This window comes from Amphiprion ocellaris, chromosome 11, assembly GCF_022539595.1.
Source record: "Amphiprion ocellaris isolate individual 3 ecotype Okinawa chromosome 11, ASM2253959v1, whole genome shotgun sequence".
In the NCBI taxonomy this organism is placed as follows: Eukaryota; Metazoa; Chordata; class Actinopteri; family Pomacentridae; genus Amphiprion; species Amphiprion ocellaris.
Window position 1 is genome coordinate 15411429 of NC_072776.1, and position 23874 is coordinate 15435302.

Below are 23874 nucleotides of genomic sequence, written 5' to 3' on the forward strand. Positions count from 1 at the left end.
TCTGAGCATGGGATGGCAAAGACGCCTCCAGTTTTCCTTGTTAGAGAAATAAACAATTAATCTTTGAATGAGTTAAGATATTCTATCCAAACACTGGATGCTGTGATGAAAAGCTCTACAGAACGGCTTCAGCAGTTCAGAGCAGCTCTTGTGTTTGTACCAGCAGTGTGGTGGCTGCTTTGTTGTCATGTTCTCAGTTATACCTTTAAAAGTACAGTGTACAAGTAACTCGAGTTTGTAAATCAGAAGCAAGAGATTACTGAATCTGTTTACGTCTATCTGCATCATAGGAGGGCTTTGAGTTTATGTTTTTGCATTTTGTTGCACTTTTTCTGACTTGATTGTGTCTCAGTTTGGCGTGTTGTCCTCCACTGAAAGGCACCGACAGCCAGTGATGGAGCCAGACAATTCTTCTAAGCTTCCCCAGGCTGAGACTATTACTCACACTGCATCCCTATCTCCACAAAAATATGTTCCACAAATAAACAGCAATCTTATTTATATTGTAAAAGAAACATATTTCTCCCTGAAAACCATGACATCGAAGTAAAGGCTTCTAGTTTGAAGGAGCCACAAAGTTCACATCAGAAGGCTGGAGGGGAGAATGGTGGAATAAATCAGCAGCAGAACTTTTCCCCAAGAGACCAGAGTTGGTGACCAGCGTGGGACCAATATTGTTATATCTATGCTTCATTTTACTTGTTTATTTTCAGTCTTCTACCCTGTCTGGTTAGATTCAGGGACTCCATAGTTAGGGTTTGGAAAATATGTTGCTTTGGTTGACATTTCCACAACAATAAATATGAAACTTGGTGGAGTTTAAGTAAAAAAGTTACTTGATTAGGTTTTACAAAAAAAAAAATAAAAATTTAGATTAAAATATGACCCTTTCACAACAAGTTTGAAGCTGCTTCTCCATTCTGTAAGTTACCTGCATGATGAGTCCTGCAATTGGAAAGCCATATAAAAAATGGCAAAAGAAAATATGTCTTTCTCAAAATATAACTGAGAACACAGTTTAGTTGTATAGGAACATAATTTTGGGGCGACAGGGATGGACACTGAGTCTGTAAGTATATTTGTAGGCCTGTAATGGGCTTCATTATTACTCCGCCATGGAACAGCGGAGTTATGTGACAATCAGCGTACATTTGTCTGTTTGTCTGTCCATCTGTTAGCAACATTACTCAAAAATGGACAGATGGATTTGAATGAAATTTTCAGGGAAAAACCCCAACATAACATTGTTTGTGGGGACATCGATATTAAATGGCCACATTCTGTGTTCCGTGATTTCTGCCACAACGTTTTTCAAGATTTCAGCCATCGGAAATGATGCAACGACTGAGCAGCCTTGGCAAAGTACTGCTCTCCCTGAGTGCTTTTCTTGTTGGTTATGTGTGGTAGCCGGACTTTAGTCCAGGGCAGCCATGACGACCCTTGGCTCCGCCCCTGCTGGCGGTGGCTTAGCAATCTGCATCTGACACAACACAAAAATATATACAGCAGAAATAAGGACACTGAGATAAATTCTATTTTTGTGATTCTGTATTATTTATATTCCAACATTTGCTTGACATCCTGGAGTTCCAAAAGAGTCTAAATGTGTTGGAATAACACAGTTCTTTTACAGAAACACTGTATACTTGATGAGTAATGCACATATTTTGTTTTGATACTGACTTTAAGAAAGGTGTCATGTGTATTGTACATGAGCAAACTATTCACCTTCTTGGCATGCGTCACAGTCATTCAGATTTGCTTGCCATGACAAAGCCTTGCACCACTACGCGTTACAGTATGTCACACCATCCAGATTAATAGCATTTACCTATATTTTTTCACATCATTGATTTCATGCTCTAATGTTAATAATGACATCACTTTATCAAATGATGGTATTTAATGTAACATACCGGCAGCTTATAATTCAGGAAGCTGTAAAGTGGACAAGTAAGAAATAAAGCTGTGGCATCAAGCATACGAGCTAAAATATCTGCTTTTCAAAATCCATGTAGGCTGGAAGAGGCAAGGACAGACACTTTCTGGCAGCTGATGTATCCTCTGACTCACCAAGCTAAGATGACCTTCATATATCCAGGATAGGAAGGATTTGAATCCAGCGTATGTCACAAGTCACCGATGGCGTTTTTTCCCCCTACTGATGCTTTCTGTCACTCTCTCTATGTATTTCTGGACTTGTCTTAATACTCCCATCCCTCCTCCTGAGCCTCCTCTGCTGACCTGCTCAAACGTGAACTATGTTTCCAACAGTTTCTCAAAAAGGTATAATTAAAAAAAGAAACTAGACAAGCTTTCAACAACATGTTGTTATTAGGTCTTCAATAAGTAATATTGGAATTTAGGTTTACAAGCTTGACCCCCACTGAGAGCAGTTCTCTGCATACATAAAATGTAAGTAGTACGGTTTTGGGAGTGGAAAGGCTATTTGATCTAATGATTTTTAGGACTGCCTTTCATGTGAGGAGCATCGAGGTTTCAGCTCAGTTGATGAGGATCGCACGAAGAGGATAAAAACACTGTAATGAGGGCCTGTAGACTGGAATGATGAGGCAGCTTTTTGAAGCAGTAATGCACCTGAATCAACAACGAAAACCAGTTACATGTAAAGCCTAAAATGAACACATCATGAATAAAAATGTACATTAGCTTTGTGAGAAGAGACTTGATTAAAATATATTATGCAGCAATTCCAGTATCACAATTTACATCACTCTTTAATAGATACTGTCGCTGCAATAATTGGAAGAAAAGTACTGAAGTGATCATGAGTGCTCGGGGGCTTAATAAGTAAATGTTAATGTGCAGTATACATAAATGGAAACAGCTTCTCCAGTGATTGCGAGTGCACAATTTAAGCATCTAATGTTGCAGCTTCTATGGTAGTGGCCTCCTGCTACGTTTTAAAAGGCAGCATTGCTTGATTGCAATGTAAATCTCATGCTGATTTATTTTCTTCATAGTCAGTTTCTGAGACTAACAATGAAGCTGCTAAAAGGTGTTAATCAGAGTTCCACGCTAATAATCAACTCTAAACATTAACCACAGTCGGTAGCCAGTAATTTTTATTTTGTAATAATTCTTCTCTTGTGTAAGTAACAAGTCAAGTTTGTCAAGAATGCCCTTGAGAAACAGCACACAGTTCTAGAAACTTTCTTTTTTCACATCCAACTAAATACATTACACTACTGTCTGTAGCAATTTTACAGTTCGGTAAAATTGATAAAAAACCAATAAAACTCTCTGGCATGACAGCACTTTTCAAGGTGAATCAACATGCATGATTAGCTTTCCTCTAATGCTGCTGACACCCGATGTTGCATAAAGGCTTGAGGACAAATATATAAAAATCTATCTTTCAAAACTATTTAATGAGTGCTTCATATATTCATTTTTGACATCTTATATACAGAAACTCAGAGGCAGTGTCTTCAGTCAACCAGCAGCATCCTTCATCGGTGACAGTAAGTGGACAGACGCGTGAGGAAGATTAACTAGAGAATAATTTGGTTTTTGAAGCTGCGGTTGAGGTCTTTATGTGGGAGGACAATCGAGTTCAGTATAATCACCTCGGAAGGGATGGTCACGTTACAACCTGAGGAGACAAAGCAAGGCGGAATTAAGTGTGTGCAGTGTAGCGCAGTGCCAAGGACAAAGACAGTACATTGCAGTTTCAACTCTAACTTTCTCTCCATATATTTAGGATGTGAAGTATTTTACATTTTTCATTTGTTTGGAATGAAGAAAGCAATAGCCCAAGACAAGCAGTTAGCCTCCTTGGTGATCTTGGCAGTGCAGTGCAAAAACATCAAAACAATAGACCCACTGCCCTAAAGATGGAGAGAAATGAGAAACATAAAACAAAGCTTCACCGACGCTTCGTGCAGACTTATTTTGCCAAATTGGCCACTGAGTGCTGCATCAATCGATCAACCATTCTTCCCTCATTTGCATAGCTCCTTTTGTAAAAGGTTAGTGCAAATTAAATAGTGACTGACGAGCCGATTCACAAATATGTTCAAGAATCCATATTCTGAATATTTACAGGTTATACTACAAAAGGTTTAGGTGTACACACACGTGGATATATATATGTCATAGGGTGGCACAGTGCTTAGGTGGGGAACATTGTTGCTTTGCAGCCAGAAGGCCCACAGTCCAAAGACATGCTGAGGTTAATTGGTGATTCTAAATTGCCCGTAGGTGTGACTGAGTCTGTGTTGTCTGTCTCTCTGTGTGACCCTGTGATAGACTGGCGATCTGTCCTCTGCCTTTGCCCTGAGTCGGCTGGAATAGACTCCAGACCCCCTGCAAGCCTACAGTGGTGCATAGATAATGGATGGATGGATTTTTCTCATACTGTAAACTACTGCAGCACTTCTTCTCACCCTCTAATTTGAGCACTCTTTTCTTTTTAGCTCTCTGTAAGAAACCCCTCCCAAAAAGCCAAGTCTGCTTTGATTGGTCAGCTGACTGGACAAAGGCAAGACAATGATGGTTACAAGTCATAATTCCAGATCTCTAAATACAGGGCGACTGTGAGGAAGCGATTCATTCTTTGTTTGTGTGAGCACCAAGCTAGTCCCAAATGAAGCGCTTTAGGCAGGTAAAGAGGTGAATAACTCCTTTTGGTGTGGACTTTGTGGAATTTATCAGCATGCAAACATTTTACATGAACCCAACCCACTGCTACATAACACACTGAAGGAAAGAAGGACCCCCCCCCCCAAAAAAAAATCATATGGGCCCTTAAATTTATATGCAAATTGGTAACTGTTGATCCCAGCTGGGACTAACAGTAAAGGCTTGTCTTAACAACCAGAATTTGAAAAACAAGAGCAGTTCCTCCACTCCTCCAGCAACTTTTCATTTCTGAGGAGAATTGTTAATAATGCTGAAATATGCCACTTCACGTCTGAGCAGGCTTACCGAGAATAGTAATTGAGGGTGTGAGTTTTCCATCTCTGAAGAGTGTCTCGCTGTCAATCTTTGAATATGGATCATTTGGATTGGGGTCACTTGGGGTTCCTTCTACTCTTGCCCACTTGCCAATGGTACTATCCCATCCCACAATGCTGTTCAAAACACAGCAGTGATCCTTCAGGAAAAACAATATGACAAAAAAGATCTAGAGTTAAAAGTTTGTAAATGATCAAGAATTCATCTGCAGATAACTGTTCAACAAAGCATTTCAGGTATCCAGATATATTCTGTTAGATACTGTTCCTACAAGGGAACAAATTGTGAAGATTACAACAGGGAATGTTTGTTTCACAGTACAGCTCAACTAACAAATTGTCCTTGTAGGGAATATGCAATGAAAACCAATAAGTCACCATCTGCATAAATTCATTTTAAAAGGCACCCAGTCATCACTGGAGACACGAGATTAAATTATGCCAGCCTCAAAATCGTTAAAAATGACATCTTTGTGAGAGGCACGGGCAACAATATTTCTGGTGTGACAGATGAGCGTAAAGATAAATTTCAGAGAAGTCACTGCTGAAGTGTGAATAATGTTACTAATAAAATGTAAAGATGTCACTGACAGTGAATGGGGAGATAAATCCACCTTCAGCTCAACTAGTGCGAGGTCCAGTTTAATTCCAAACTTGATGTTTGATACTGTGAAGGAAGTTCAGAATTATAGTGAAGACTGACCTTATGTAACTATAACCAAACCTCACCTTAAACCTTAGTGCAGCGGTTATATGGAAAGAAAATGTATATCAGCACGCAAAAATACAGAACAAGAACCAATAACAGAAAAATTCTAGCGCAGCTGAAGAAAGTAACACTTCATGAGTGCAGAACTGCACTTTTACTGCCATACATGTACAGATTTACAGCCCAGTGTTGTGTCAGACTTTGGCTGGTCCTGTTTTACTAGAAAAGGAGAACTTTCTCTTGTGCGTTTTGTGAACTACTGTGTATCCAGAGGCTCTCACCTGTAGATTTGCACCGTGGAGGATGATGGATTCTCGAACTCTGACCCCAGCACCAATAGTCACTCCAGTTCCAATGGAGACATTAGGACCCAACTGCAAAGAGGAAAGAGGAAATTATCTTGGAGGTGGAACATGCAAGATTTTGAACATAAACGCAGCATTGATATAGCAGCAAACAACTATGTTCTATTTAAGATATAGTGAAGTAATTGTGTCCTTAGCAGAAACTGAAGTCACACTCCCTTTTTGTGTGTTGAGAATCTGTTCAATATGTTCACAGCTGCGTTACATGCATGTTAGTGCATATAAGTACCTCACTTTGAAACTATTGGTCCTACCTGTGCTTATTGTAAAATTAAAGATGTATCCCACATTTAGTCTGTGCTGTGTGTATTTTATTTATGTGATTTACCCACTTTATGTGCACTCATTTCATTTCACCTCAGTGCGAGTCTCTACAGCTGGGTTGAAACTGGGTTGCTGTTCACAGGACATGATGTTTGTATTTACAGTATTATATTGTTAGCCGACACACAACATGGAACAACCCTTACCATAGCAGTGGGATCAATGTTGGCTGTTGGATGAATATAGACGTTACCTAGAAAAACAGGAAAGGCGGTGTAAATAGACATGTGTGTATATATATGAGGAAGGAGCACGGCTACAGAAGGTTAATAAATACCACTTATTTTGGGTCCTCCCTCTTTGCTTGAGGCCAGTCTTTCAGGATGGTTTGAGTGATACTGGCTGAGGTACAACCGACTGGCATAAATTGCAGATCTGAGAGAAATTACAAAAAGGAAACAACAACAAACATACAAGAAAAACAGCAAAAACAAGGCTATTTTCAATGAAGGCAATAATAATCCTGTCTTATCTTGGGCTGAATCAATTTACATGCACTTTATAAACAATTCTAAAAATAGCAGAAATGTGCTACATCATTGGACTGAAATGTTCATGTCTAAATTATTTTAAAATCTACTTATTATTCCAGTAAGTCTCATCTCCTCTGACATGTGACAGACTACGAGGTGGTCTGTGTTGCGGTTACAAATTTATGCCCTGCTCCATGTGACAGCATTTATGGCACTCACCCTGCCGATTTAATCTGGCTCCAGAAGCTGAGGGTTTTATATACGTAGAGTCTGCCCTGTCCTGCAAGGGCGGTGAAAATGTCCTGCTCCAGCCTGATGGCCTCTGCTCTGTGCCAGCCGTTAGTTGGCTCCTCTCTGCAGGAGACAGATCATCAGATTGTGGCATAGTTACAGACCTCATTCACTAAATGAAAAGCCTATGCACAAACTTAGTGGTTCGAATTCAATCCAAGACAGACTTTGTATTTAAACAAAAATAAATATATGAACCTAAATATTGTCTTTAATTACAAAACTAAACTCTGCTCCAGTTTTTATTTAGAAATCCACAGTATGGCACTGTTGGGGTATTTTTCAGTACCTTCAACAAATGAGGCACCATCTTTTCCAAAAGTGCACACAAAAAGTGAATGTCTGTCTAAAACCTAAACCTAAAAGGTGATGTACTGTGTGATGTGCTAATATCTAACTCAGTGATGAAACACTGCAGTTAGTATGATGTTTTGGTACTTTCTGTTTCTTAACAAAAATTGTGCAACTGATGAAAAGAGAGAATATCCTAAGAACTGAGAAGAAGTTCCTACTGATGTCTCTTTACTTTGCTTGATTTTTTAGTAGCCTTTGAGATTCCTCAAATATTTAGTTGTGTACAATAAAAACCCAGTAGCTCCATTACCTTCAAAGTCTCTAAGAAAAACATGAATAAATTACTCCAGCCCCCAGAATGAAATAAGAGTGCTGAGTTAAAATGCATCAGTGATGCCAACTTTGATGGTGTCAGTGCTGAGTTGAAACCAAAGCTGATTACCTAGTAGTGATCCAAAACTTAAGTAGAAGAGTCTATGTGTTCCATATTAATCAGGGCCTCTAGCATAGTGTATTGTGAGAGCCCCAAGATGAAACAGAGTGTTAAATATTGATGAAAAGAATATTTTAAAGGATTGCACCCATAATCGAAGTTTTACCAAAAAGGAGGGGATGTGGTTAGAGGCAAAGTAGTCCCTGAGAGACTGCAGTAAAAGCCTTCTCATTTCTATCAAGTATCTCTGATGTGTTCAACATTTTTGCTGATTCAGTACCCAGCTTGATTTAAGTGCTATTGATGTTAGCAGGTGAATTATGCACAGTGTGGTTTGGCCTTTTGTAATATATTTCAAGTGTACTTGCTGGGCTAATTGTTAGGTCAGCTACTTTGCAGTGGACACAGAAACACAAAGTGAAAAAGTGACAAAAAATTATTTGCAAAAAAGTACGAAAGCAAGAATCTGAGGCATAAGGGACCAATACAACCATCACTGGGAACTATGAAACACAAAGTTTCACCAAACCTCAGCTACCTAATTTGTCTCTGCTAACTATTATAGAAAAACTTACAATAAACACACAGAATCAGTAAATAATCAGGAAATCTTTAACAAAACAGACCACTGGAAAATACGGGATGCAATGTGTGACACTCAGGAGAGCATATTACAATGGGTTTGATTTTTAGCTGATACAAAGCTACTGATTTTTTTTTTTTTAAAGCTGCGGATATAAATATCAATGCCACTTTGCCCTTACTTGAGGCAAAGTTTGACATCTTGGTAAAACGTGTGTTAAATGTCTGGAAAGAACTTAGGTGAGAAGATCAACACCCTCATTAAATATTAAACTCTAGCCAGCAGCCAGGTAGCTTAGCATAATGACTGGAATCAGGAGCAAACACTAGCCTGGGTATGTCAAAAGCAGCCACTTCCTTAATTATGCAAAACTTTAACCCTTATATAAAAATCCACCTCCTGCACAGTTGTCATTTAAGAGGAAATTAGCAATAGAGACCGGAACTGTTCTGTACCTTGCTGCAAACCTGTTTATTACTGCTGTAAGGGTGGGCATTTTAACATGAAGGTCAATGATGATTGATTTTGGAGCCAGACTCAAGTGGCCATTTGATGAACTGCAGCTTGGATTAAAGGAAGCAAAATCCACTCACCAGCACCTCCACAGTTCACTAATTAACATCTTTTATCTCCAGAATTTAATTTGCACATATAGGTTGCGTGTTGAACTGTGTCTAGGCTTTGATAAGCTGCCAGACAATAAAGAAACAATTCTGCACAAAATCCAGCATGAGATTGCAAATTATCTTTTTTTTCATTTCAGGTGTTATAGATTTAACAAATGAGGCCCTGGTAGGTGGAATTTCTCTGCTTTGGACAGAGCTAGACTAGCAGTTCTGCTTGTTTCCAGTCTTTGTGCCAAGATAATCAAAGGTAACTAGCTGCTGGTTGCAGCCTCCTGTCTTCCAACAGATATGAGATCATCTCATCTAGTCCTCAGAAAGAACGTGAAGATGGGTATTAACCAAAATGTCAAATTACTAAATTTGCAAAAATACATAGTAAGCAAAAATAAATAAAGAAGGGAAGTGCACAGTTTGGATAAAATAAACAGAAAAGGGTCCAAGGTAACATTCACAAAGGATCCGATGCAGTCTCAGTGTTATCACGGGTTATTTGGCTACAGCTCACACCATACACTAAGTGCTCTAGAAACACACCATGCAGCCTAAATGTACCAACTTACCCATCATATGGATATCTGATGATTGTATGAGGAAACAGAAAACATGGCAGGGAGGAGAAGGGAAGGAAAAAAGACAAATGAAGAGAACCAAAGAAATGGAGTAAATGGTATTCTCATGCATTCCCACGCACAGATCCCCAAAAGTGAGGGTAATACAACTCACAGCAACATATCCTGCTGATTCTTCTGAAAGACAGTGCCGATATGCTGGAAGATCTCTGGGTTAAAGAGGTATATACCACAGTTGATGATGTCACTCACAAATGTGCTCGGCTTTTCCACATAATGCATGACCTGTATTAAAAAGGGGGATGACTTATGATTTCAAGTTTCAACAGTAATGAGTGACTATCTAGTAAAACAAGACAGAAATTGTTAAATACCTCATTTGTTTCCTCGTTTTCCACAATACAGCCATAATTCATAGACTGCTTTCTGTTCGCCTGATAAAAAGAAGTATGTTAGCATTATTTAGAATATATCTGATTCTCTGTTGACATCAAACAGCAGAGGAAATATAGTCAAAAAAGGCAAACAAAAGCACAAAGCAAAAGTTTTAAGAGTGTAACTTCCTCTACATTTCACAAGTTCTAGAAAGTACCAGCTGTCAATAATGAAATCTCACCGTTGTCCCAAGGATAACAAAGCTGTTTGGTTCTCCATGTTCTTTCTGGAAGCTGAGCATCTCTGTGAGAGGAAACGCTGAACAAACATCAGCATTCAGTACAAAGAAAGCCTCTGGACTCCCGGAGACAATCTGATCTCTGAAGTGATAGATGCCCCCTCCAGTGCCCAGGGCTGCATACTCCTGCAGATACCTGTGGTGCAGAGTCAAGAAGAACAGCAGACCTGCAGTCATTCAACAATGGTACACAATAGCAAGAAAAGTACTTCTATTGGGCCATAAAAAGTGAACTTAAAAAGAACATTGTGACACCATAGCAACACATTCTTCTAACTCTTACAAGCTCCCAAATATTACTTACTATAATACATATCACAGCTATGAATATACAATGTAAAGTATTGATGTTTATTTGTACTTGTTTAGAGAGATAGCTAAGAGCTCTTTTGTTTACCTGATGGAAATTTTGAACTCCTGCTGTGCATTAAACAGGAATCTGTTCAGTTCTTCATTTGGCTGGTAAAACCCAATGAGCAAAATCTCCTTCATATTCGGTACCTGTGAAGAAAAGTTCATTATCAGACTGATTCTAACAGAAACTACTGTCTGCATCACAAAATACCAGCAAACAACAAACTGGTTTAACACCCAGTTAGAGCAGGAGGGATTAAACTCAGGGACAGACACAAATCACAGAAACATTTGCAAACAAAGGATGCTCCCTTCCTTAAATAGGACTGCAAAACAACATAATGAAGTTGCCTGAAAGTATTTTTTAATGTGTTCAGTACATTCACAGTATAACCTTACACTGTCTACTTAGTGTTCCAAAATCAGTCAAGGAACCATGAAAGGTAGGTAAACTAAAATCTACTGGTTTTGTAACCTACAACAATTGCAGTGTACAACGACCGATTTTGACTATGGCATTGAAGTGACACTCACTTTGGCACATGCTTCGATGTGGTGCTGAAGCATGGGAACACCAGCTACTGGAAACAAGGGTTTGGGAACTTCAAATGACAGCGGCCTGAATCTTGTGCCTGAAAATGCAATAGAGGGGATTACTTGCGAAACTGATTACAATGTAGATCACTTTTTCTCATCTTTCTAATGTGCGCCAAAACCAAGCAGAACTCTTAGCTACATGTTTTTGTGATGCCCTCTCCTCTTTTATACTCAAATGTTTTCAAAAAAAATCCATCCATCCATTATCTATACACCGTCCAATCCTCATTAGGGTTGCAAGTGGGCTGGAGTCTATCCCAGTTGACTTAGGGTGAAGGCAGGGGACACCCTGGACAGATCACCAGTCTATCACAGGACAACACATAGAGACAAACAAGCACACTCACATTCACACCTACAAGCAATTTAGAATTACCAATTAGCCTCAGCATGTCGTCAGACTGTGGGAAGAAGCCTGAATACCCATTGAAAACCCATGCATGCACAGGGAGAACATGTAAACTCCATACAGAAGGATCCCAGGCCCAGGCCAGGATGTGAACCAGAGATCTTCTAGCTGTGAGACAACAGTGCTAACCACTGAGCTCAAAAAAGAAAAAAAATATCCTTCTAAAAAAGCATTTGTACGAACAGGCAAGTGCTCAACAAAACATTGGAGATGTGGTAGATAAAATCAAGTGATCAAATATGAGGCACAAATTGCCACTTGGCTTTCACTAGTCTTTCCTAAGTATCCATTAAAAAAAATCAGCTGATATTACACCTGTATTCGTGTGCAGGCTACCTGTTAAATACAAGATTGATTTTAAGCTTCTTTTATTTGTTTTATAAAGCCATGCTTGGCTGGGCACCTGGGTAGTATCTGAAATTCTCTTCCCCTGCTGTACCTTCAGGCCTCTTAGTTCTTCAGATAAACGGCCGTTAATTATGCCACGATCGAGGCTAATGCATAAGGGAGATGGTTCCTTTGCAGTAGGAGCTTCAAAACTTTGACACAGTCTTCCTCTTTCAAACAAATTTTCTTTCTCCGTTTACAATTTCTTGATAAAATCTTAATACACATGTTTTCAATGGCTTCTCCATCTATTGTTTTAGTGGCCTTTATTGTTCAGTATTAAATATTTATTTTATTTTAGAAAAGTAAATCGCAAGTTGCCATCGTATCTTATCTTGTTTTAGTAAACTATTTTATTTAGTTTTACAGATTAATTTTACTAATCTTATTCTGTTTTTCTTTTTGCACACATTTTTGTTGCCGTCTGTCTAATAACATGTAATCAACCGAGGCTGTTAAACGTGCTAAACAAATAAACTTGATTTAAGTTGATGTTGCCGAATTGTAAGTGCATCATAGTTTCACGGTTATACGTATCTGTTGAATAGTTTCACAGCAGTTTTTAAAAATTCCTGATAAGTAATCCTAAAATACTTCGCAAATGAGAGTACGTTGCATTTAATGACAGAGGACACAATGACATCACTTAAATTAGCAGCCAATAATAACACTAGGCGTGCTACAAAGTGCTATTCGAAATGTTCAGTACATATGCATTCATATAGAAGATGGCAGTCTGTGTTGTGGTTATAAAATATTAATTAGAAATAAAGACGTGAATGTTGTTTTTGTTTATGCTGCTTCCCCTCCGTATTAACGTTATGCCACGTCAGTGCTATAAACAAGTTCAGCCAGTCTGTTAGCATTAGCAACCTAGCTTTGCTTTATACACACAGCTGACTTTGACAAAGAAAAAGAAAAATAAGGAGATTCAGTCTCACCTTTCTGGGGTCCTCCAATTAAAATGACCGCCTTCAACATTTTGACAGAGAAGCTGTTTTGTGACAGATAAGACGTGCCTGAAAACTACCTGCAGCTGCTCACTAGATATTTCCGTCTCTACTTCCTGCTTGTGACGTTGCCGAGATTACCGTGAAATCCCGGAGCGGAGCGTTGTCCTGGAAACGGCACGGCTCTGACTTATCTCCGTTTACTACAGGAGGCTTGCAAATATAGCTGTATACTAAACTGATGATACTATATTTGTATGTAGTGGTAAATGAAACTGGCATGAAAGGCACTCCAAAATTAAAATGTCAAACTATGAAAATGTTTTACATGAAGACAGAGCAAGAGTTTGCATGTTCGCTCTGCCTGCATGGGCTTCCAAAGACGTGCGTTATAGTTTCACTATAAAAGTTGTAAGCTGACGATAGATGTGAGAGTGCATGGTTGCCTGTCTCTCTGCATTGGCCCAATGATAAGACTAGTGGCCCTTCCACAGGGCGGTTATAGAAAATGAATGGGTGGGACGGATGACACAACAATCAAAAAGTATTGTTAAAAGTATTCAGGTGACTGAAAGAAACTAATACCAACTGAAAGTTTAATTGAAACATAATCAATCAACCAAAAACTGTAGTTTGTATGGTCATCTTGTTTTTTAGAAAATGTTAAATCATTCATAATCACAGCTTCAAGACTGTCTTCAGTTGTTTATATAAAGAATAAAATGTATGTAATCTAAATTGAGGAAGGACAGTCGTGGCTATTGGACCAACCAGTTGATGTAGATGGTTGCCCTCCTTGAACCTGTTTTTTTAAAGATGTTTCTTTCTGTAAAAAGGGAGCTGGTTTTGTTTCCTTGTCCCTGTCAACAAGTACTTGCCCAAAAGAACCATTGGATTTGGTTTGGTTTCTCTTTATTTTTTGCAAGGCATAGATCTTACTATAGGAAATGCCCGAAAATATTTTCTGGGAATTGGCACAATATAAATACAATAGAATTGAGCTATGGTTATTGTTAAGTTTTTTTATTCATACGTAGAGACCAGGGGGAAAAAGCATTTGCAAGTCTCTACAAGATATACATTTTTACAGGGGGAGTAGATCTACGTGATGAGACAGGTGAGATTTTTTTGTGAGAAAAAATAACTATGAAGAGCTCATGGATGGACAATATCGCTGACACCCACTGCAGTCTCAAGCAAACACACACAAAGAGCCTATAAATGATGCTCTTTTGTACAGTCTACTGTACTCATCCATTAGCACATAAATGCACAACTGCAAACAAAATACTCTGAAACTGTGTTGTATCTAATCATGACCCTACTCTGACTGTAATAATTGGACCACAGATGCAGATGTCTCACAAGTATTGTAATGTTGATAGGAAAAAAAGATCATTTTTAATGTAAAAAGCTCATTCTACCTCAGTTTTTGTAAACAAAATAAAACAAAATGAAATAAAGAAGACAAAAGCTGCACGGGTCGCAAAACACTGGTTTGAAATCCCACAGCCTGATGTAATATTTTATTACAGAGCTTTGTCAACTGAAAGTTCAGTTCACCCTTTTTCTTTTATGGAGTGTCTTTCGCATCTGCATAAAGTAGGTTATGCTCGTATTTGAGTGGAGGGAAGTTACAGCAGTGGGGAAAAATAACTCAGCTGTCAGTTTTGCGCACTTATGAAGACAACAAATAACACATACACAGCTCTAATGGAGGAGTTTACTTTCATATTTCCTCATTAAAACATAACCTGAAGTAAAACAGTCTCCCATGTGGTGGTATTCATAACTCAAACATATGCAAATAAGGTGCAAAGCGGCATCAAACAAACAGAATAACATTTTAGTTAACAATCACCAGGGGACAAGGTGCTCTAGCAGAGGCTCCTCTGCAGGAGCAACAGAGAAATCTGAAGTGCTTTCATACCTCCTCAGAACTTTAAAGATGTATTTCTTTTTCATTCCGTCCGTTCTCCATCTAAAAACAGGGTTGCATTACACTTCCTTCATCAAAAAGACGCAACAAGAAACATGCACGAGAAGAGGACCAAGTTTTTCTTGACAGAGTTCAGGTTCAATAACATTGTACCAAATCCACTGTCACATCGACTTACAAACCTGAAATCTGTTAACAAAATTTAACCTGCTTTATTTTCAACTGCATTATAACATGCCATACTCAGTTTAGCTCAGTGATCAGTAATTGATGGGCAAAAGGCCAACAGTACGACTCTTTTTTTTGGTGTCAGCTATTGAATTTATCAACATTTATTAGGCAAATTCATTTTCACAGCCAACCTGGAAGCGTAAAGATCAGCAGAATATATTGCTCTTGACACATTGAAATAACAGCTGGAACACAGTGGAGGCCCTGGTTCAGAACTATGAGCTTAATGACCTCAAAATATTGATTCCCTACAGCAGGCTTTTTTGTAGAGCTACCAAAACAAAGTTTACTGGTGGTCACAGGGTGATGTGACAGCTGTTACAGAATTAGCATTAACTAACTATAGCTGAAATAATCTACCACTAGTGGCATTTTAACAGTCGTAAAGTCTATACATGCCTGTAAATGAGATGCCTGCTGATTTTTCCAGCATATTTTCAACCCAAAGAAAACAACCAAGAGATTCATTAAAACGGAAGCTCAATAAATCTGGATAATTTGAACATCCAAAATGCAACTTGCTATCTGACGTCAAATGTAGTCACAGCAAAATAAATCCTTAAATATATTTAAAACATATGTACAGTTTTGGTTTCCAGAGATTTATATATTGGTCATAAAAATATTTCTTCTTTTAAATTGAGCATCACAGTCAATGCCACATTGTAGTGTCATGCTTTAAAGAAAGTAAGAAAAATCCATCACCATCCCGCCATTTTTGAAGCATCAGCTGAAACCGAATGCAGCGTATCGTATGAGCTAGTTATCTTCATTATAAACGCAGCCATGACTCTATAACCTAACATGTGAAATATTCCCCTCAGTGGCAATTCAGTCACGTTTCAAATATTACAACACAATATCAGTTCAATCCGTCACATATTTTGAGGTTCACATTCATATAGTGGAAAGTGTACTTGAAAAATACAGATTTAAATGTGAAAAAATCAGCTCAGCAAAAATAACTGAGAGTGGCACAAAAGAGGTCGAGAGAACTAGAAAAATATGCATCCCCCTTTGGCCACCTTGTTTGTTTACTTGTCATGAATTATAAAAACATTTTAGAGAAGGAAAAAAAAAAAAAACAAGTAGCCCAATCACACCCATCTCATTTAGCTAACGCTAGTAACCTTTTTGAAGTACAAAACTCGTTCAGCATTGATTAACTGATTCAGCATTTAAAACAATGAAATCCTAACGTGCAGACTTTGCTTCCAGATATTGTGCTTACTCTAACACAAAGTATCCACAGCAAAGCATCTTTGTGATATAATGAATTCGTGGTACCTTTACAGTTGAACATAGCAAATCAAATATTCACAATCAAATCCCAAAGTCTCAAGTCTGCAGGGAGCAGTTAATTACACTTAGACAGCACTGTAAATGTGAAGTCAACAAATACAGCCTGTGTACCGAAGATTGTCATGGAAGGCTTTTTGAGACCATTTATTACTTGTCCTAAAAACGTACCAAACTGTGGAGTAAACAGTTCAGTACCTAACATGCTGAATGATTCCACGTAGTGTTTCACAAACCAGAATCAGAAATCTGGTTGTATCTACTTGTAAAATGACCAAATGTTACTCATGCAAATCTACAGTGTTGTGTATTTCACTATGTTAAAATGGCAATAAATGAGCACTGCTGTCCATTGCCTAAAAATGACCAAAATTTACAGCATGTGGAGACATAACAGTACTAGTGTTATGTAATAATGAAGTTGTGATTATGTTCCTAGTGGTCAATAGAGGTCAGAATGACTTAATGCCCCTCTACACTTACAGAACAGATCTGCCTTTTATACAGTACCTCATAGATCAGCTTATTGTTTCATTTCATCCATATATCGTAGCTTTCGTACCGCTGTCCAGTAAAGGTGAGCCCACGCCTGTGTTCCCTTGCTGTTTATTGGACTTCTCTGTAGTACTATCTCCTGTTGTAGAGGTCTTTGCGTTTCCGCAGCTCCTCCAGCACCCTTGCCCTGAACTGGGTCCAGTCTTCGTCCTGGAACTGCTGCACACCCAGGGCCAGATGGAGCTCTGCAGAGTGGCTGCGCAGGAACGGGTTGTACTGCTTCTCCTCTCCGATGGTGGAAGGACTCTGAAAATAAAATGAATGTCAGAAAGCAGCCCTGCACAAAATTGATGTGCATAGTCTGTCTCCAGCAGACACAATAATTCTCAAGCCATTCCCTCATTGCAGAAAGGTATTATGGGTAATAAGTGATCCCTGCCAACTTAAATCAGCACGGCTTTGCACTTGTGCATCTCTGCCCCAATTCAACTGAAGCAAAATGTCTCTCCATCAATGATATATCATCTTTTACCTTTCCATTTTGGCACTTGGATGAACATTACACACAGTGATTGCAAATCCAGGCGATAAAATTCTGGATCACAAAAGCTAAGACAAGGACTTCAAATGTTAATGGGAATTTCTGCAACTCCCCTTCCTCACTACAAAGAAAATACAAATAAAGAGCCAATGAATATCCATCCAGAGTGTTCAAAAAGCTAGCCGATATTGTTCCAGTGTCACAGATGAACCACAGTAGGTAATTCAATAGGTAATTATAATAATAAACAGAATTCATTAAAGTGTACTATGGTAATTATCAGGATGATAGGCCTTTACACAGGAAACCATGTCGCAATAGGAAAAGCGCAGGTGTGAATAAAAACATGAATAATGTCTGAGTCCATTTAACTGCTCCAGTTTCAGGGTCATGAAAGGGTGCAGCATGCTGGCTTACTGTCACACCGCCGTGGCTTCCTGGGACACTTGAAAAGAATGGAGCCACTGTTAATCTTATTAGTAACACCTGTGATTTTCCTACTATGACAAGCCAGAATGTCTGTCTGAAGTCAGATTTCTCCCCTTTACCGGTAACATTCATATAACACCAGGCATCTGGAATGACACGTGTGTTTTAAAGCTTTCCTGCTGGGGATTTTAAACTGTGCTTAATGGTAAAAATAAAAAAGACAGCCTTTCAGTTTGATAGCAGAAAAAATCGTTTTTCTTCACTGTATAGCATGAAACGGTCACCTGACTAATGTTGCATTACATCAAATAGAAATATAGTATTTCAGGCTTTCGTGCATCAATTTTAAACACTTTTCTCACCATTAAAATTTAAGAAGCTCTGCTATAAGGAAAACTTTCTCTGCTGTTTATATGCATGTTTTGTTCTTTGCTGTACATTCGATCTGCTTCTAACTTTTAAATTGAAAAACAACCCAACAGATCAAAATGCATCACAGAAAATCTCAGAGAAATGAGACCAGCTACATTTGATGTACCAAACATACACACTACACAGAGATAGCAATACATACAGTCAATCACTCAATACATTTTGGGAATGGAGGTTCAGGGAGGTGAAAATGTGTGTCATGTTGTATTGATAACAGATAAAAACTAATCTAAATTCTAGATAGGCACTTGACTGAACAGCGAGCCTTTGTGCTGCTGCCGACTGTATCAGAGATGAGCCTCGGGCGTGAGGCTGGAAGAGGAGGAAGCGAGGGAGAAGCGTGCACTGAGGGCATTGACAGCACGTACGCTGTGCGCAGGTGATAAGCCCCTCCACCCAGGTGTTGGACAACATGAATCCTTTCTGGGAAGGCGCACTTGAAAGGCATAACAATGGTGATATATCATTCTCACCGTGCACAGCTTCTGGCCTCGCTGCTGCAGCACCCACTGATATTTATTTTCCCTGGCAGTGTTGCGTGGCTCAACCTCAGCAGCAAACAGCAGGTTGTCCTCCGCATATTCATGACCTGTGGGATAGTCAGTGGACGCAAAAAAAAGAAAAAAAACATCATGCCCACATGTGCATCTGTACTTGCACTACATACATGCCTCGATGCAACATCTTATGCTTTGACTATACAGTATATGTGTGAATTACTGCTACAGCACACCGACGTTAAAAAATAAACAAATAAATCAAGCAAATGTGCATTTAATCCATATCCAGAATACACAAACGCACTCATCTGACACTGAATCTCTGACAGCTGAAAGGATTTTCCTACCAGGCCATAATAGAGTGTCATCACTCAAGGAGCCAACTGTGTCCAGAGATGACAGCATGGTTGTGGCGCTGCCTTCAAACATCCGCCCTGAAAACAATAAGGTTAATAAATAAAAGTCTGAGTTCAAAACAGGGCATCTTTAAGTTTTAGATGGTAACAGAAATGCATTTAGAAGGCACAGCTTCACACCGTTTAGGATTTTTTTCATTGCTACTTAGAACAACTGAATTGGTTTAGTTGGTCGGAAAGACATTTCTCATGACGGTTAATAATGCAGTGAGAACGAGACATAAAGGATAAGACGCATGAACGAATCTATATTTAAAAAATGACAGTTTAACTGGTTGTATGCTACTGTACTGATTCTATTTTCTATAATACAAAAAGCACTAAAGACTCTGGCATTGCATGGTGGCCAAAAAACACTTCTAATTATGCATATTATGACACATTTAAAAATTCAAATCTGGATAATTTTGCACTGTTTGTGATTTTTGGACCCCTGCAGATTTGCTGATTTCCTGTGATTAAATTCCTTATAACCTCAAGCAAACAGGGCAGTAAAAACAATAATTACACCAGAGAGAATGGGATTAAAAAGGCCAAAAAAACCCAATTTGTATTCATGGATGAAATAGGATAAACTAGCAGTCGTGTTCAGAAAAAGATGGCAGATGGCAGCGACATGAATTTTGTTGTTTACTAGCCATGTTTCACTAGTGGCATGTGATTGAGGTCTACGTAGTCTGTGTGTGAGCGGAGAAAATGTCAGAAAGCATCAAAGGAAGGCTGAGTAGCAATGAGTTCAAAAGCCTTTCTTCATAACTGACATAAACAGGCTGGAAAAAAAACAGCCAGTCTAAAGGTCGAGAATCAGTATTCAGAGAAATGCAAGTGATTTAGGTAAAACACTGATGTCTACCAAGACCAGATTTTTCCATATAAATGAGGCAGCACCGACAGGTCATAAGCCCTCTGCCTTTGTGTTTTTATGAATATCCTTTCACACTGACATATTTTAGCTTACAGCCTAAAAATGATCTCTTTATACATGGGGCTCAACAGAAGGTACATGGATATGCATTATGTGTAGAACGATTGAACCCACAGCATTTAATAAAACTTTCCAAAGAAGTATTCATAAACAAAAAAAAAACAACAAAATCAGAATAATTCAAATTGATCATGTTCACTGAACAATTTACCACATCCTGAGAGGAACACCAGGTCACCAGAGAAGAGGCTGGAGGGGGCACCGACCGCCTGGCCATCCAGGAAGTAGATCATGTGGCCTACAGTGTGGCCAGGAGTGAAGAGGGCTTTAAAGTGCATACGGCCAACTGTTACTGAGTCCTTGTGTGAAAGAGGGCTGGGAGGAAAAAGAAAAAATACACAGCGCTGATTTAAACACAATACCACTGTCTTGTTGCACATTTTTCAAATTTCCAGCAGCTGTCATGTAAAACTGCACTGTGCAGCATAATGTACACTACCAGTCAAAAGTATGTAGATATTACATTAAAAATCAGGTATTTCCATCTAGAATAGTCATTTACCACATTACCAATGTCTAGACTGTACTTCTGATTAATTTAATGTTATCTTCATTGGGAAAAAAAGCGTTCTTCTTTCAAAAATAAGGACATTTTTAAGTGACCCCAAACTTTTGAATGGTAGTTTATATGTAGAAATACAATGTGTTCAAAAAACTAAGAAGAAATCTAGATTATAAATATTCCGTTTCAAAGAAAGGGGACAAGAACTAGTTTTCTGGCTTGTGTGGTCAAATCAGGCAACATCTTTAAAAAAAAAAAACAAAAAAAAACCCTTCGGTTAGTTTAGAATGACTCCTATTCTTAGGCCACAACCCTCGAGACGTAACAGATCAGTTCATCATACCATGATAATTTACTGTGAAGTCAGCTGCCGCTAGTGCTGAATGAGAGAACGACACGACTCAGTACAGTGGGAATGATTCTGTGAGAAGCAATGTGCATTACTGTGCAAGCAGGGACTTACTGTGTGAGGCCAGGAATGTTATCCGCTGCATTTCCATAAACTCGGCAAGAGCTGTGAAGCCTTTTCAACCCTTTGTTTCCCCCACTGTGGTCCCTGTAAATGCAACAGAGAGCAGAGGATTGCCATGGTGATTTGGATATTATCCACAATATTACAAACATATAAGAGTATTTGTTTTTCGTCTAAGCATTTTTAACCACTTGCACATTGTATTATTTTAAGCCTGGATGCTGAACTTGACAAACAAAATACACCATGCTTCCCAACAATCCTTTGACCACAGTCAATCATTCAATTATACTTCATATATTAGTCCTATCCCCATGTGTTATTCATGTAGAAAATATTAAAAGCAAACCACAACAAAACAAGGCAATTTAAAATCTATAAAACTCACCAATGCTTGTGTGTACACAATATTGCTTCTAACATTACTCCCTCTTCCTCAAGGACTGCCTGAAAAATGACAATGAAAGCTGTTAAAACTTTCAATCACCACATTAAATCTTTCAAAAGCACACAGTATAATTAATTCAGAATTTCAACACAGTATGGCATTAATAGTTTGATTTGTGTGCTTATAATGGATGCTCTTAAAAACTTAAAAAATATTTTCAATCACTACAACTATGGAAAATCCACCACTGTCCCTGTCATAAAAAGCGTATGATTGCAGGGCATCAGAAAAAGATGAAAGTGCATTAAAAGTGATGCAGAGAAACCCAACTAAGTAAGACAAAGGAGCTACAGTGAAAGAGCCATTTGGAACTTGTAGGATTTAAGGAAGTGGTTTGTGGTTAAGAATTATACAAGATTCCCACTGTCCCTCTCTACTAATTGTAAGTGTGTACTTGTTTCCTATGTCTCGTCTTTACTGTCTAAAATATGAATGATATTGATCTTAATTTACACTTGGATCTTAGAATAAATTTAGGTTGAACCCTTGACAGCACTTCAATGATATGGAGCATCAAGTAAATGTTACTGAGATAAAGACAAAGCAACCACTGATCTTTAACTTATATGATGCTGCACTGACATCTGGCAAACATTTAACATGTCTCAACTTTTTTGCAGTAGTGTATTGTACAACAGACTATTTTATATCATAAGTTTAAAATCTAACTAGAGTGCTATTGTCGACTTTTATGATCATGAACACTTTAATCTAAACGGGCTGCACAGGGGCTCGGTGGTTAGCACTGTCGCCTTGCAACTAGAAGATTCCCGGTCCACATCCCGGCCTGGGATCTTTCTGCATGGAGTTTGCATGTTCTCCCTGTGAATGTGTGGGTTTTCTCCAGGTACTCCGGCTTCCTCCCACAGTCCAAAAACATGCTGACGTTAATTGAGGATTCTAAATTGTCTGTATCTCTGATTCGCCCTGCGATAGACTGGCGACCTGCCTTCACCCTAAGTCAGCTGGGATGGATGGAATTTAATCTAAAAACCCACTTACAGACAACAAAAAGGTTATAAATGAAACATACATATCTCACAGAAAAGTGACAACAGAGGCACTCACCTGAACTGTTTGAGGGTCTGCAGGATCTACAACAACCGCGACACTGGAGGCTGTGTCAATCACAAGGTAACTGTAGTTGTCAGAGAGCACTGAGATAGGAACTATCTTAATACCTGTGGGTAGATAAAGAAATAATATACAAAGTATTCAGTACAATATAAACAATTAGAAATCTAGAAGTAGGCATGCAGAATTAAAGGTATAGACGCAATGTATATACAGTACTATGTCTTGAAATGTAGTTCCATACAGTGTACAGCACAATACTCCAATGAGTCTTGTATATGTTTTTGTAAATGTATACATCCGGTACTTGTTACGTACCATTGAACTCCATGGGATAAGATGTGGAATGTCCAGCTGGGTAATGTTCCCGGGCTTTCCTCATTTGTCTCTTATAGTACATGTAGCCAAGTCTGGTCCTCGTGTAGAGTGTGTACCTGAGGAGGGATTAATAAGGATTATTATTAATACTGTGTCTTCGTAGTAGAGGATTATAGATGTGAAGCCCACTTTTCCATTATGCATAAATGTTTTCCAGCAAGCAGCACTAACTGCGAGAAAACTTCAGCATCTAGCTACAATTAGCAGCAACTTCTAGTGTTTGACATGTAAACAACGTCTTCTATAATAAAGTTTTAGCTTGTTGTATATATGCCGAAGAGAACAGTAGGAATCATCAATTTCAGAAAGGCCACAGACCAAAATGTCAGTGTTGATACTTTTGTCGACTGGCGACGCACTTTTAAATTTGAACATATTTGAATGAAATGTGGTGGGATGGGCCTGCCTAATAAAAAACGGCTAGGTGTTGCTAAGCTACGCTAAAAATACTCGACGGGAAACACCTAAATATTGCGCAATTAAGGGAAGCCGTGCTGTACTTACGCGATTCGGAACAAGGGCTTCTCTGTGCGGGCCATTATCCTGCTAAACACCTTTCTCCACAACAGCTGTCCTGTTCGTCTGTAACGAACACACAAACATAAGAAACAGAAGAAGGATGCGGCGGCCACCAGCGTTACCATCCAGTCAGGAAGCGCCATGGCGGAACGTAATGACGTAGTCAGCCACACGTCAATCCCGGAAGCGACAAGATCT

The 23874-nt window shown here is 38.8% G+C and overlaps 2 protein-coding genes across 2 annotated transcripts; both read right to left on the minus strand.

The window, feature by feature from the left end:
- Window positions 1-3064: 3064 nt before the first annotated feature.
- gmppaa (GDP-mannose pyrophosphorylase Aa) lies at window positions 3065-13165 on the minus strand. Its single transcript, XM_023275223.3, has 12 exons — window positions 13008-13165; window positions 11208-11305; window positions 10717-10820; window positions 10263-10455; window positions 10021-10080; window positions 9801-9931; window positions 7070-7204; window positions 6655-6752; window positions 6524-6570; window positions 5970-6062; window positions 4951-5119; window positions 3065-3616 (listed from the first exon to the last, which is right to left on the minus strand). Exons 1-12 carry the CDS (start codon window positions 13045-13047, stop codon window positions 3516-3518), a joined length of 1269 nt encoding a protein of 422 aa, XP_023130991.2. The 5' UTR covers window positions 13048-13165; the 3' UTR covers window positions 3065-3515.
- A 1560-nt stretch (window positions 13166-14725) lies between these two features.
- On the minus strand, window positions 14726-23834 carry pnkd (PNKD metallo-beta-lactamase domain containing). Its single transcript, XM_023275219.3, has 9 exons — window positions 23662-23834; window positions 23098-23213; window positions 22774-22886; window positions 21646-21704; window positions 21249-21341; window positions 20435-20598; window positions 19230-19316; window positions 18856-18971; window positions 14726-17286 (listed from the first exon to the last, which is right to left on the minus strand). Exons 1-9 carry the CDS (start codon window positions 23817-23819, stop codon window positions 17113-17115), a joined length of 1080 nt encoding a protein of 359 aa, XP_023130987.2. The 5' UTR covers window positions 23820-23834; the 3' UTR covers window positions 14726-17112.
- Between the last annotated feature and the right edge of the window lie 40 nt (window positions 23835-23874).

Excerpts from the sequence above, each read along its gene's own strand:
- pnkd (XM_023275219.3), bottom strand. The coding sequence starts at position 23,819 with ATGGCGCTTCCTGACTGGATGGTAACGCTGGTGGCCGCCGCATCCTTC. Across the intron at positions 23,214-23,661 it reads AAGCCCTTGTTCCGAATCGC|GTACACACTCTACACGAGGA; the intron begins GTAAGTACAGCA and ends ATCCCTCCTCAG. Across the intron at positions 20,599-21,248 it reads AACATTCCTGGCCTCACACA|CCCTCTTTCACACAAGGACT; the intron begins GTAAGTCCCTGC and ends TTTTCCTCCCAG.
- gmppaa (XM_023275223.3), bottom strand. The coding sequence starts at position 13,047 with ATGTTGAAGGCGGTCATTTTAATTGGAGGACCCCAGAAAG. Across the intron at positions 6,063-6,523 it reads ACATTGATCCCACTGCTATG|TTGGGTCCTAATGTCTCCAT; the intron begins GTAAGGGTTGTT and ends TCCTCTTTGCAG. Across the intron at positions 5,120-5,969 it reads TCCACGGTGCAAATCTACAG|GATCACTGCTGTGTTTTGAA; the intron begins GTGAGAGCCTCT and ends TTTTTCCTGAAG.